Source organism: Mytilus galloprovincialis, chromosome 1 (assembly GCF_965363235.1).
Source record: "Mytilus galloprovincialis chromosome 1, xbMytGall1.hap1.1, whole genome shotgun sequence".
Lineage (NCBI taxonomy): Eukaryota > Metazoa > Mollusca > Bivalvia > Mytilida > Mytilidae > Mytilus > Mytilus galloprovincialis.
Window position 1 is genome coordinate 13,923,545 of NC_134838.1, and position 15,945 is coordinate 13,939,489.

At 31.4% G+C, this 15,945-nt stretch overlaps 1 protein-coding gene across 2 annotated transcripts in view; it reads left to right on the forward strand.

Annotated features, from left to right (window-relative positions):
• The first annotated feature begins 238 nt into the window (after window positions 1-238).
• LOC143066243 (pleckstrin homology domain-containing family G member 7-like) overlaps window positions 239-15,945 on the forward strand; it is a 113,067-nt gene continuing 97,360 nt past the window's right edge. Inside the window, exon 1 of one of the 2 annotated variants that reach the window (XM_076239238.1) lies at window positions 239-1,067. In XM_076239238.1, coding sequence (XP_076095353.1) covers window positions 932-1,067 — 136 coding nt within the window. In that variant the 5' untranslated portion in view covers window positions 239-931. Of the gene's footprint in view, window positions 1,068-3,679; window positions 3,780-15,945 lie in introns of those variants that run through there. The other variant, XM_076239252.1, reaches the window with a different exon arrangement.

Consider the following 15,945-nt stretch of genomic DNA (forward strand, 5'->3'; position numbering starts at 1 on the left):
TCTGGTTTTTGGATTTTAAATAATAATATTGAGTCTATTGAGATACTAAACATTTATAATGTAGTTTAAAGGCAATACGAGAGTGTCCCACTCCAAAAATTTGATACACTATGGATTCAATCTTTATCACGACTAGTTGTAAGTAACACTCACGTCCGTATCAAATAAAAGTCTGAGAGTCCTTGATTAGCACAACAGACAAAATTCTGTTATTTAATCATCTTAAACGAAGTACATTTCGTAATCCTGTTACAGACTATAGGATGTAACATGGACCATATGTTTTATCCAGAAGAAAAGTTATGACTATTACTGTGATTCAGACAAATCAAAACGAATAACTAACTATCTTCCAAAGCGGAAAAGTGACGGCAAAAGGCAATGAATTATATCAAAAAGAGTAAATTATTTACAAAACTAATGAATAGTGTTCGATTTTCACAAGAAAAGGATATTAGTTGTATTTGAAAATATTACAGAAATGAACCATTTGTATACAGACTGAAAATTGCTATCAATTTGAAATCTTGACGTGAAGTCTTCACAACATTGACAGTTACTGACATGAGAAAACAATGCAATATGTCTTATTCATATTTTTTAAGTTCTAAACAATAAAGACGCTTTTAATGGTCTTACTGTGGTCAAAACACTGCCACCAAAGAAAAAAGTGCGATATCAGTTGTCCACATAAGGATATATCAATTGTCATGTCCATTATCTGAGTTTATCCGGACAGGTATTTCCGTACTTTTGACGAACCATATTGGATTTTGACAAGAATATATCTAGGAATTAAGTTAATACGACAAAATCCTTTCAATATGTTTTAATGTGTTTTCGGAAAGAACTAGACAGCGTTAATTGCCAAGATGTAAATTATAGCTGAATTGCGTTAAATGAATAATAAGTTAGCTTTAAAAAGGAAATAATGGACTCTGATGAAAATAACCTAGGATTATACAATCTTGTTCAGAATGTGTGGGAATATTACAAATATCGTTTGCTGCATCTGTCGTTGGCTCCTGGCGAAAAGCTGAAGAGTTCTATTGATGATGACGTCTTTGGTGAGTTTATTTTCTATAGAACTTATTATAAAAACACCGATAATGTAAATGTTTGCTCTTTCATCTAGAAAAGTCTAGTTTTAGTATTTTTAAGGTCAAACCAAGCTAAACTGCTTTCGCAAGCACTGTCAACGTACAATTTTTCGTGGTCGTCGATGCAACATAATCCGTTTCACAGATGATAGGCTACTGTCCCCTTTTCACGAATGTGACGTGACCATGGATTTTTACTAACAATAACAACACGACGGGTACCATTTGTGAAGCAGGATATGCTTACCCTTCCGGACCACCCGCATTTTTTGCAGCATTCTTAATGCTTAGTCTTTAGTCAGCCATTTTGTGTTTCGTGTACTATTTTTGTCTGTTGATATTTTTTAATTTTAGCTATGGCGTTGTCGGTTCATTTCCATTTGATAGTTTGAATGACCCTCTTGTATCTTTCGTCTCTCTTTTAAAGTGTTATACTGGAGTCGATTTGATGAAACAGGTATAATGAAAATTGTTGATAATAAACGGATATTTATTAGAGTATCTTGAAACAGCTGAGCTGTTTATGAGCGCTTTATTTGTTCAGTTATAAACAATCTGAAATGTACAGATGCAATAATGCCAAAGACTTACAACAGTTGTCTCTGAATTATACAAAATCGGATAAATTCTGATGAAACATTTCTAATTCTTTTGAAAACCTATTTTCGAAAATTAGCGATGATTGATTATAAATAACTTTTATGATCAAACAATGATTGAGTATATAAAGAAAGTATGTACCTTATATAAACAAGTAATATTTAACGATTGGTACCTTTACAACCAGATCATGTGTTTCTGAAATTCTTGTTAATAGCCTTGATTATTCATACATGTGTTGGATCAACCAAATCAGAAATTTGAAATACGAGTAAGTGCATGCAATTATATGTCATCATTAAACCCTCTTATTCAATGTTTCGGATCAACAAACACCAAAACAATTAATGTTCATGAATCCATAAAGGTTACATTTCTGAAAATATTGACAATGCTATTTTCCAATCGGAACTCCTTTTACGGCTAAAACTGTACCACTTTTACTAAGTTTTGAAAAAAAATCATATCCTGGAATTGATAGTTCATATGCACTACAATTTTTTTCAAAGGTCAAACTATAGGGCTATGAGGCATATTTTCAATTTTTATATGCCCTGAACTTCTCAGAGTTTAAACTTACACTTAGCTCGACTGTAAGGTTACCACATACTTCAATATAAACAATGTACACATGTATATTTACTGGTAACATTCACAAGTTATGTCTCTGTGAGATGAAGATGCAACATAAGAGTGCATAACTGGGAACCAGTATGTAAACAAAGTTAATTTTCTATGAGTATTCTAGATCTCCCCAAAAGAGGCGTGGTTTGACAAACAGCTGTATTTACAAAGTGCAACCTATACATGCATATGGACTCCCAATTATTTATCAATCATGGCTTTTTTGTTGGTTGTGTTATTGTCTCATTTATGTAATTTCCAAATCCTCTTTTAGTTATATGCATGTAAAGATCATTTTCAAAATCTGAAATAATGGCTAGATCCGGCTTCCCTCAGAACAGAATGAAATTAATCGTTAAGCCATCAGGTTTAATATGGTATGGGGCTACATTGACCTGCTACGTGTCAACAGATGTAATTTCCAATTCCATGGTGTTCGGAAAGACAAACACGTTCATTATTATATTTTCTTAATTTTTTAAATGTAAATCACATCTGAAAAAAAAACTATAGTTTGCAAGACTTAAACTCCAGTTTTAGTCGGGGTTTATGCAGCAAAATCTAATATATTCAAATTGAACATGATAATAATCTTGTGTTCACGTTAGTGTCTAGTATACCCTAAAATCAATTATGGCAGTCAAAACTGACGCGCGTCATAACACTATGCTGAGTCTACCTAAATTTATCGTTAATTAGGTCCCTGAGACTATGAGTAAACAAAAATCAACTATTCAAACTGCAAGTTACTTCGATCTTGGCCCTTGTTTGATAATTTGATCAAAAGTTTTTGCTAGGAAAATATCTTATTACATGAATTCAAATGTCGTATTGAACATTTAAGAGACAAATTGTAGTAAAGTTTATTTATTTTAAAATTATTTCAAACAGTTTTTTTGTTTTGTTTTGTTTTAGTGAAAAGTCTATTAGTTTGTACTTTATTTGTATGAAAGTAGTATAGTCGTGTGTTTTGCAACATCATTCTAGAGAGAAAACATAAATTTAATTAAATAAAGTTGTCCATTGAAGTAGGTACATTTGTTTTGTTTATCTTATCTAATAAATGTAAAGTACACTGTTTTAGATTAATTGTTACATGTTTTTGTAAAGTTTACAAATTCATATCCTTGGTGTTTAATTAATTTGTGATTAATCATGTAGATCTGTTGCATCTTCATTTCGTATCATCGGCGATGCTTAAATTATTTGTAATTAATCATCACCAAAATTTGTATGCAATCCTCCACTTTTTTGGCACGTTGCGAACATGTATATATAAAGGGTAAACATAAATACAAGATAGTTTTTAAAAGACAGAAATGGACTCTGAAGACAATAACATAAGATTATACCATTTTGTGCAGAAGCTGAGGAAATTATACACACGTCTTTTGCAGCATGTATCGTCTGCAATTTGCGAAAACCTGAATAATTCAAGTGACGATGACGTCTTTGGTGAGTTGAAATACACCGTTAAATAATCATTTTGCTTATTTTTTCTGCCAAAATTAAGTTTAAGAGTATAAAAGACAAAACTAGTGTTAGTTATAAATGTTTTCGTAAAAACTGTGACATAATTCGTGATAGTTCGAATAGCTTGCAATTCGATAGAACGTCTTATATCTGAAATGTTTTACTAGAAACAAATTGATTAAAATGATGTAATAAAAAATGTTGATAATAAAGGGATATTTATTGGAACATCATGAAACGGTGGAGTTGTTTATGGGAGCTTTATTTGTTCAATCATCAACAATTTGAAATTTATAGATGTAGTAATGCAATTCAAGTACAACAGTTGCATTTAAATTATACAAAATAGGATAACTTCTAATTGAACATTTCCAATTCTTTGAAAAATATGTTATTGAAAAAAATAACAGGAATTAAGAATAATCTACTTAAATGAATAGAGTAAAAACGTTTTTTTTTTCTATTATCATATTTACTTTATATTACTTTATAATTTAATTTTGGATGTAACACGTCTTCTGATTGGTTGACGTTATTTTGTTGTAAGCCCATAGACATAATTTAGTCATGTGACCGTGACGTCATCAGCATTTTTTCATGTTTTTCTACTGTTTAAAATGGAATTTTGAATTAAATTATAAGAAATGACTGTAATATTTTTTCTTTCTATTCGAAATAACATAAAAAATGTGGTGCACACTGTTAAATAACCCGCTACGCGCGTTATTCAGTGTGCACCAAATTTTTTATGTTATTTCTTCATAGACAGAAAAAATATTACAGTCATTCCTTAAATAAATTAAACAAGTCATATTTAACCAATTGTACCGATGCAGTCGTATATCATGTGTTTCTGCATAAACTCATCATAGATATTATGAATTAAATTATGTATCTGCGCAAACGCTCATTTCGTCTACAAAAGATTCATCAGTCACGCTCGAATCCAAAAAGTTAAAAAGGCCAAAAAAGTATAAATTTGAAGAGCATTGAGGACCAACATTCCTGAAGTACTTCTCTGTCGCCATCATTAGATCCGCTTATACAGGTTTGGTTATTACAAACCAACAACTTCATATGTGGATGAGATTACATAAATATGTACATGAGATAGCCTATGTATCTTATAGTATCTTTACGTGCATAAAGCTTCACATTTATTCACAAAACCATTACTTTTCTTGTGGCTGTGTTGCAATCTTGTTTGTGTATACATATATCAGTGGCGGATCCAGAAATGTTCATAAGTGGGGGCCCACTGACTGACCTAAGAGGGGCCCGCTCCAGTCACGCTTCAGTGATTCCCTGTATAAGCAACCACATTTTTCCCAAAAAGGGGGGGGGGCCGGGCCCCCTGCCCCCCCCCCTAAATCCGCTCTGTATATTTAATGTATCAGCATTCATAAACTAGTTCGACCTGCACAATTATGACTTGTTCCGATTCCGTCTACTCTCTGAGCAGTACTCGCTTGATTCGTTCAGAAAGTGTGTCAAACTTCATTGAAGCTATATCTGTTTTATGTGACGTGCTACACGTACACAGATTTAAAATCAATCTTCTTGGTTTGCATAGGGAATAGAGAATTACTTTGTATTTCTTTTCTGAATACAATGTCATAACATAAATAAAGTTATGCCTCGTGCACAATAGAATACAACCTGTATAGTTTACACAACTTTGACCCCAGTTTTATGTTGGGGTTCATGTTTCGAAATCTAAACTTTCGACATTATTTACGTTTGATAGATAATCATCTTATTTTATACATATTTGCATATATAAAAATATTTGATTTCCAATCACGGCTTCGATATAACTATACAAAAGCACACCTTAACGTCAATTGTTTCAACATGTCAAGACACAAGTGATATTGTTGTTTGGAAAATAGGTTTCCAAAGGGAACTTTTCACTTTCCGAATTAAAGTCTCTTCAAAAGACAACAACAGCACTATACAAAATAATCTGCATTTGTAAAGTCACATTGTGTTAACTTAATTTTACAATGAAGCTTTCTTCTTTATAACGGAAATTAATGAGACTGTCATCAAAGTGAGAAGGTTAGCGCTATAAAACCAGGTTTAATCCACCATTTTCTACATTTGAAAATGCCTGTACCAAGTCACGAATATGACAGTTCTTGTTGCGTTTTGTTTTTTGATTTTGCCATGTGATTATGGACTTTCCGAATTGATTTTCCTCTAAGTTCAGTATTTTTGTGATTTTACTCTTTAACACCTGAATTTTAAAATTTGTTAACTTGACATCTGGATGACTATCCACATAAGTATACATATTGAACTGTCCCTCTGGTATCTTTCGCCCCTCTTTTTTATATTTTGACATGTTTAAAACGAAAAAAGGTTACCGATCTTTATATTGTTAAAAAACGTATTTATTTTTTAGAGAAAACGCATCATAATGGGAATACAAGGCAATTTGGAATTAAAATATGAGAAAATAGCATTTTAAAGGGGCACTAGCTACGAGATATATAAAACATCAAAAGTACGATTTGTTTGGTTCAACCATTAATGAAAGTGCAATAGTGAAATAATAAGTTGCTTTTATCAGCTAAAATGGTTCAATTTTGTCATATTAGGGAGGCTCGCGTGTATAAAAAAATTCAGCTAAATTTAAACAGTTGTTTTTTCATAACAAATTTTATTTATTACACTATTAGTTATTACTTTATAATATGGTACAAAAATCACCCAGACAAATCGATTTGGTTTGGCTACAGATGACTTTATAAATGTTTATATCATTTTTTTTTTTACGTTTAAATTGAAATATCTTTTTTAACTCATCGGTGACCTATATTTTTTATTATTGTTTTCAAACAAGTTGTACATAAACTAAATAATTGTAAATTTAAGTGATTTCTGTAATTTAGTTCTTTTTTATTTCGATATTACCAATATTTCTCCTATTAGTTCAACAGAACAAAAAGGACATTAACAAACATGTATGCTTCTTTCGGAGGCAGATTGTGAGCCTGAATAAACGGTGACCCCATATTTTTATTTTATATTTCAATTAGGTATAAGATAAAGTTTAATCATAGAAAAAATAGCAAATTCTATATTAGAAAAAAAAGTTGATTTAGACCCACGAGCCCCCTTAACCTAATAAACTTTGATAATGAATTATTCACTTGCAAGTAAATAATTCGACCTCAGAAAATCCTTATTCATGTGAACACCAATCTAACCCCGTAGAAAGAGATAGAATAACGCATGCATTGTCTGTGTACGGGTATTTAAAGGAAAAGAATGTCAACATTGAAAGTGAAAGAAAGGTAAATAATTTGATTAACTGATTCGATCCACACAAAATTATTCTTTTTAAAGTAAAAACGACCATAAACATAAATTTTCAATCTATATTACAAAATTAATAGACCTATAAAAAATCCAATTGCACGAGTTTCTTAATCTATTTATATCTATGTTTTTGTTTACATCGCTTATATGGTCATAGAAGGTCAACTCGACAGTTAATTAGATGTCGTCTTGGCTAAATTTCACACGAAACGAAGCTACATCTTATTGAGACCATGTCCTGTAAATTGTTTAATTTATACTTTTGATAGTTTGGATTCCTTTATAAGTTACATTCCAGTAGTGTGATATGGCCATCTTTCTGTGGTTACTGTGACCATCTAATCCTGTCAATGATTATTTTAACGGCACTCCGTCAGTTAGCACAAAATATATTGGAAGAGGTAAACATCAATGATAATAAAAGGAGGGTTGATAAGGCTATGTCAGTCACGTCCGGTCAGAATTTGTATGTTAATCTGACGTCTCGTGCATGGAGAAAACTTCGTTCTTATGTCAATGCCACGTCAACTAAGGCTTGCAATGTTACTTAAAGGGACCCATATGTGAACTGTTGTAAAAAAAAAAAAAATTTTCAATGGCAGTTGAAATTACCACACTTTCGATCGAACCACTCTGCACAGTCTTCCTATTGCATTTATTGTTAGTTGATTTTTGTCCGCTTTCATTTGTAAACAAAAGTACCCAATAAACATTTCGGAAAAGGAATAGAGCAAAGTGATCGATGTATTAAAAAGTTAACTATACACAATATACAGTTTGATTTATCTGTCTTGTGTTTAACTTTATTGGTTCTTTCATTTCAGTTCTAAATAGATAGAAAACAAATGTTTAGGAGGCCTTGGTCGAATGCCATTCATTAATACAACTAATTAGGACTGACAGATTATAATAAATTACAATTAATCATCAACAACATTAACAAAAATATAAAACAAATATGTGTTATTAAAACCACTAAAACCTTGAGAGTCTAGTCGTGTCGAGTCCAGTCCATAGTCCGGTCAAGATATTACACTTTGCCCACAAATCGAATAGGACAACGTTGATCATTGATGTAGGTACATTCACTTTGTTTATCTTATCAAACAAATGTTAAGTGTACTCTTCAGGATTAATTGTTACATGTTTTCTGTGAAGTATACACAATTCATATCATTGGTGTTTAATTAATTTGTGATTAATCATCTAGATCTTCAAAGCTGTAAAGTTTTAACAATTCGTATCAGTGGTGATGCTCAATTAATTTGTAATTAATCATCGCAAAATTTATATGTATTCCTCAGTTTGTTCTGTACTTGACTAACATGAATATATAAAGGGTAAACATAACCTAAAACATGCCAATATTATAGTTGTTTTAAATTACTATTTTGAAGGGGTAAAATACAGAAATAATCTTTCATGGCGAAACTCAGCGACATTTTGTAATTGAAAATTCGTATAGGGTTCCACAACATGACATGTCGCGAACGTTATTGATAATATCCGAACACTCAAAACAATAAGTCTATTCAGCAGTAAAATGTGGGGGGGGGGGGAACATTTAATGTTGAATTTCGAACTTATTCTTTATGATGCTAATTCTTATTCTTGTTTATATTGATTAAGGTTTATAACATTCTATGACGTTTGAAGAAGATATCGCTTCTATGATATCTACTCATAGTCTGGTAACTGCAAAACAAAAATGTAAAAGAATAAGAAGAATTGGTATGATTGCAAATTAAAACAATTTTCCACAAGAGACCAAATGACATGGAAGTTAACAATCATTGGACACGCCTTTCACAATGAGAAAAATCTATACCATAGATATCTTTAAAAAGGCCCCTTAAATAACAAGTGTAAAACAATCGAGAAAACTAGCATTGAACGATAAAAAACGAATATGAAATACTGCAACAAACGACAACCATCGTACCTCTGTACTCTTCCTATTCATTTTGTAGCAATAGTGTTCTTTATATTCGCGTATTTCATTAATTTTAAATAACGTTATCACATTTTTGTCTATTCCAATTATACTTTTTGCCACAAAACTCTTTCATGGATTCCAGTCGTTAAGTGCATGTACATTGTTATGCTTTAAATTTCAATAATAGATTTGTCGATTAAAAGAAGGTGTAAGAACTTAAATAAATTAACTGCAAAAAAAGGTAATTTACAGAAAATTGAGTGAAGTTGTAAATGACAGTCTATTGATAGAATGTTTTAGAATCTGTTGAGTAACTGTCATTTTCATGTGAATCATTAAAGTTGATTAAAGATGTTATGACACAGTCAATACGTCATTACTGTTTAATGGCATTATCAACTACATGTAATGGTAGTTCATAGTATATGTTATGTTAGTCTCCAATATTATAAAGCAAATATCAATATAAATCAATAGTAGAAATAAATTTAATCGTAGAAACAAAATTTATGATGGTATGATACTAAACCCCTAACGGGAAGGATTGTGCCTGATGTTCATATGATGAAATCATAATCTTTCAGTCAGTTTAGTTGAAGTCTGGAGCTGGCATGTCAGTTAACTGCTAGTAGTCTGTTGTTATTTATGTATTATTGTCATTTTGTTTATTTTCTTTGGTTACATCTTCTGACATCAGACTCGGATTTCTCTTGAACTGAATTTTAATGTGCGTATTGTTATGCGTTTACTTTACTACATTGGTTAGAGGTATAGGGGGAGGGTTGAGATCTCACAAACATGTTTAACCCCGCCGCATTTTTGCGCCTGTCCCAAGTCAGGAGCCTCTGGCCTTTGTTAGTCTTGTATTATTTTAATTTTAGTTTCTTGTGTACAATTTGGAAATTAGTATGGCGTTCATTATCACTGGACTAGTATATATTTGTTTAGGGGCCAGCTGAAGGACGCCTCCGGGTGCGGGAATTTCTCGCTACATTGAAGACCTGTTGGTGACCCTCTGCTGTTGTTTTTTATTTGGGCGGGTTGTTGTCTCTTTGACACATTCCCCATTTCCATTCTCAATTTTATTAGGTAGGATCGCTGATCGAGTGTTTAAACCGTTGTCTTTGGTTTCTTAAGAAATCGGCATGGCTAAATCGCGGACTGCGAATAGGACACCGAAATGAACTTTGACGAAACCGATAATTTAAACTTACTGTTTGCACAATATAGAATTCAATATGAGCAAACAAGCAGTTTTGATTATAAAAAAGGTGTGGTATGGTATGATTACCAATGAGATAATTCTTTACAATAGATCAAATGAAAATGAAATAAAGAAACTATAGGTCACCGAACGGCCTTCAACGTTGAACGAACGTTATCAGTACAACAGTTTGCTGATTGCGGGATCTTAATGTGTAGTATTCATTTAGTAATTATATCTCATATCATCTTTCATTTATATTGAGAAAAACATTAATTCTAGCTTTTAATATATCGTAAAAGCAATGACTTGTATCACTTAGTCTACTTGTACTGACATTTGCCTTGATATTTCTGGCAGTAATACGATGATGATATTTCTTGTCATTTTGAAATCTGAAATAGAAAGATTGAGCCTTTCCTTGGAATGTGTTTTCCAAAATATTTCACTGCTATACGATGACTAGATACACCAAGAAGGAGAGATCGATTACGGAGAGGGACTGAATTATTTGGGTTCAACTTTATCTCGATTTAGCGTTTTACGGTTGATTTGAAGAAGTCATTTTATAATAAGATGCTATACCAGGTTATTTTTTATTAAGACTGTAATGAACAATTATGAATATTTGTTCTAAAGGACAAAGTTTTAGAAATATGTTATTGATTCAAAATAACAAATTTAGCTGCTAACAGCCAGTTTTGGAAATATTTTAGAATTTGGCAAGTGCATTATATTGTTAAGCTGATTAACTGACATGCAAGTTTTAATAACAGAACCAACATTCAAAGAAATTATCACTTTCACCTAATTATAAATGGCAAAATGTCCCTTCCATAAATGTACTTTGATATATAAATATATTATATTCGTTATAACTGCTTTGTTGATATTCGAAGTATCTGTAACAAACATTGTGAATAAATTCACAGTTGTGCCTTTAATTCACGTTAGATATTGACATCATTTAGAGGTTAATTGTTGGTAAATTACACGGACAGGACAATAATTGCAAATTTCTTTGGTCGTTAAATTATACGAGAGAGCCTACAATTGATAGAGGGAAATTCATTTGTTTACTGATTGAAGGTTGATACGTTTAGATCGTGACAGCGGATTAATCTGATTAATCTTACTTAACTTGAAAGAAAGTAAAATTGTCAATACTGTTTTGAAAGGATAAAATATCGTGTACATTAAACAAGTCTGACAGGAGATATTTTAGATCCTATATGCAAGGATAGATTATCATAGATAGGCGAATGTCTGAAATTGTGGTTTTTTCAAGGATTTTAAATTGATAGATGTTATTTAAACTGGATACACCATAGAAAAATGATAATGCAGAGAGAGAAAATAAGCGATAAAAATAGTTCAAACTAGACTTTCTTTTACAGTATATTGTAAAAAATTTATATCTCATCGTATCAAGGTAAGTGGCATTTAACCTGCACGTTTTTACTTTTTCTAAACTTTTGGAATAGTGTGCCCTCCATTGCGTTTTGTCTTTGAAAAAGTGTTAGCAATGTCTAAAGATACAGACATACATTTTTTTTTCTTTTTTTAATATCTGAGAAAACGTTTTGATACATTATCTCTTTAACATAAACGAGTATGATTGGTATAACATAAGAGATATTACCCGACTGAGCGCTTAGTTGTCTAAATGAAAATGATTAACTACTATCACGAATTGGTGTAGAATCACAGAAAATATTATAACAATGATCACCATTTTTATTATGGAATCCATAAATTTTTCTCAGTCCTGAACTTACATAAACTGTTTGCCCCTGAACGTTATTCAAACAATAATGAATCCAACGATTTTCATGACATTTTGTTGTTATTGTAAAAAATATTTTCCGCCAAATTGATACAAAATAAGCAGATGGACTTAGAATTCAATGTTTTAATCATTCCTTCTATGTGCACGGTTCCTCATTAAAACAAGTCAAACTTTAGTTCCACGAATTTCGATGTAAACTTTTAATAAAAAAAAACTAATATAATTCGCATTCTTATAAGTATATCAATACAGTATTAAACATTTCCACGTTTGTCTAAAATAAGATAACATGATTTGGTACAGTTAATAATTATATAAATATATAAATATATGTAAATAACACACTTTTTATCATTAAAAACACATTTTTTTTTAATTAGCTAATAGACATGATAAAATAACATGGCCTTCATCTTCTAACATTTCTTTACAGACTCGTTCTTTCAAATTTGTTTCAAATCTGCCCTTTTTGCTTCTTAATAGTGCTACTCCACATCGAAATTTGCCGAAAGATGTTTTTCTGTAAATGGCATTGGAATGTATCAATATGTTTTATTTTCAAATCGTTTCTTACATGCATGTATGTAGAGAGATTGGTCTTGTTGTAGCCGAGTGTAACAACAAATACCAGCACCATATTCAACAATTGTAAGAACCAAACTTTCATATATTTTTGAAAAGCATTATTTAATTTGATTTAGTAACACATCTTAAGAGTTTGCACTCGGCTATAACAGGACCAAGTTCGCCATTTGCTGACGCTGCAACAGCTTTGACAGTTACATTGTGGTCTAACAATCTACTTATAAGTACTATTATAAGTAGCGGAGTATTCAATGATTTTTTTCAACATTTGAATGCAATATGCGACTTACATCCAGGTGGTGTTTTAAAATGCACAATATGACACCTTTTAGAATTACAATTTTATAAACACCACAAGAACACACCCGTCATATCGCGGGTCCGTGACTGATTAAAATATGACCCCACCCCCACCCCTCCCCCAAGAATATAACTATGCGAAAGACTTATTTTAGTATTGGTATTGTCATCTGATAAAGTCATGCCGATTATAAGATACACAGTTTTCTCTGCATTCAAACTCTTTCTGTGTGAACCCGTCGACCTGGAACTTATCAATAATTGGTAACAACAATTATTTGACAGACAAAAGGTCCTTGAATGGAGTATTTTTTAATCAACAGCATTGTCCTATATAAGTTATAAATAAAGTTGAATTATTTGATTCGCTGTTTTACGTCATGCCCGCTAACAAATTGAAAACTGTACCTATACGTCTTATTTCAAGTCCAGATTTTTAGTATTCGTATTGTTATCTTAGAAAGTCTTACTGATTAAAATACTAAAATAGGGAACATTTTAACAATGATTGAATTTAGTAGTGTCAACCCTGTGATTATGACCCTTGTTTATAGCAAAATCCTAAATTCACCGTTTGGTAGTGCGCATGTAAGATGCAGAACGTACAGATAAGATAATAGGTGAAAGGTAAATATGCTATTGGTATCGGTATCGGATTCGACCCGGAACTTGTTTATTATTGGCAATATAATTATACGGGAAAACAAAAGGGTGTGGAGTGGTGTAATTTTTAATATACACCATTGTCCTATATTAGCTATATATAAATTGAATTCTTTGATTTGTCGTTTAAACCCCATGGCGGCTGACAAATTGGACCTCGTTATTTTAGTATTATAGATGCATGTATCTAATCTATTAAACAGCGTTTTAGAACTACAATTTTATAAACACCATGCATGTATCTAATCTATTAAACAGAGTTTGTAAATCTTTTTCATAGTTTGCTAGAAGACCACATCATCAGCAAAATCCAAGTGTTTTAAGTTCTATTATCAATACCACACTCATAATATTTCAAGAACTTAACTATGTCATCGATATAGAGATTAAATAATATTTCAAGAACGAAACTATGTCATCTATATAGAGATTAAATAATATTTCAAGAACGAAACTATGTCATCTATATAGAGATTAAATAATATTTCAAGAACGAAACTACAATGTATGTCATCTGTATAGAGATTAAATAATATTTCAAGAACGAAACTATGCAATCTATATAGAGATTAAATAGTATTTCAAAAACGAAACCATGTCATCTATATAAAGTTTAAATAGCATATGTGATAATACATATCCTTGTTAAAACCACTGTTGACAATAAAGCATTCTGATAAATGGCCGTTTAATATAATTGAACAGAATACGTTTGAATAAATAGACTGTATAGCGGTAGAATAATTTACACCTACCCCATTTAGCTTCATTTGTATATTACTATTTATGGTACCATAGGCCTAATTAATACCAATATGGCACAAAAAGCAGGTTTACTTAGATTTTTCTGACATCCATAATGTTTATAATTAGGAGATGATAATTGATCTATTACAATGTATATTGTGCTTAAATGTTGACGGAACCAATTCTTCTCCTCGACCAAAATGGTATGGACATCTACATATTGCGTTAACCCTTTGTTTAAATTATTATAATAAAGCTTAAGTGAAACACATTTATGCCATACCTTTATATAAGACAAGGGGTTGCTCATGTTAGCTGTAGGTATGGGTTTGATAATAATTATTTTCCATAAATCTGGCTCTTTTTTTAACCCTTAGCAAAAATAAAATAGATGGTTCTTAAACAAAAATTGAGCAATACTTTTCCAAACTATACATCTTATACGTTATCAAATCATGCAGGTTTGTCTTAAGTTTCTTTGATGTTTCAATGACATAACCTGTTTCAGCATCAAAATGTGTTCTGTCAATAGAAAGTTGTTAAAGGTGTTTTCGTAAACACAGAATTACATCATATTGTGGAAGAATTTTAAACAAATGCAATTTTTCAGGAATAATCAAGAAGGAAATAGACACGGTCAGCCTAGTACATGTCTCGAAGAGCACATGCATTGATTTTCCCTAATTACCAAATGATACTGATGCTAAATTAAAAACAATATTAAACACTTTCTCCATATATACATGTTATTCTTGTGTTCGGCTAATGCAATGCCCAGAATAAACATAACTAAATAACAAAATATCAATTCCTAAAAAAAAAACGGAAGATTTGAGTCCTGCTGTATACTCTAAATTGGCAAATGAAAACGTAGCATTAATACAATGTAAATTGAACTTTTGTCAATTGATTGACAAAAAGCCAAAGTTAAATGACATGCACTAAACTTTGATACCATGATACCAGTATATATATAGTAAAGGAAAGAATTGTTTTTGTTTCCTGATGAACATATACATGTGTCATATATGTGTTAGTAAAAAGTAAAATCACAAAAATACTGAAATCCGAGGAAAATTCAAAACGGAAAGTCCCTATAGCTAATATAATGGCAAAATCAAAAGCACAAACACATCTTAAGAATGGATAACAACTGTCCTGACTTGGTACAGGCGTTTTCTAATGTAAAAATTGGTGGATTTGACCTGGTTTTATAGCTAGCTAAATCTCTCACTTGTACAACAGTCGCATCAAATTCGTAAGGTTCGATTGGTCTGTTTTGCTGTTACATCACTGTCTCAGATTATAGAGAGGAATGGCGCCTTCAAACATGTTTAATTTCGCCAAATTCTATATGTGTCTGAAATAAGTCAGGGTTCTGTAGTTCAGTGGTTGTCGTTGGTTCATGTCTGTCATAGTTTTTACGTAAATTGTTTTATTGTAAATTAGGTCATTATATTTCTCATTTAAATTGTATCTTATCTTTCATGTTGGGGCCTTTTATAGCCCCCTATACGGTATGAGTGGTCTCGTTGCCTATATATGATAGCGTCTACTTCATTTCAGTTTTTGTTGATAGTTGTACCAATCATGGCAA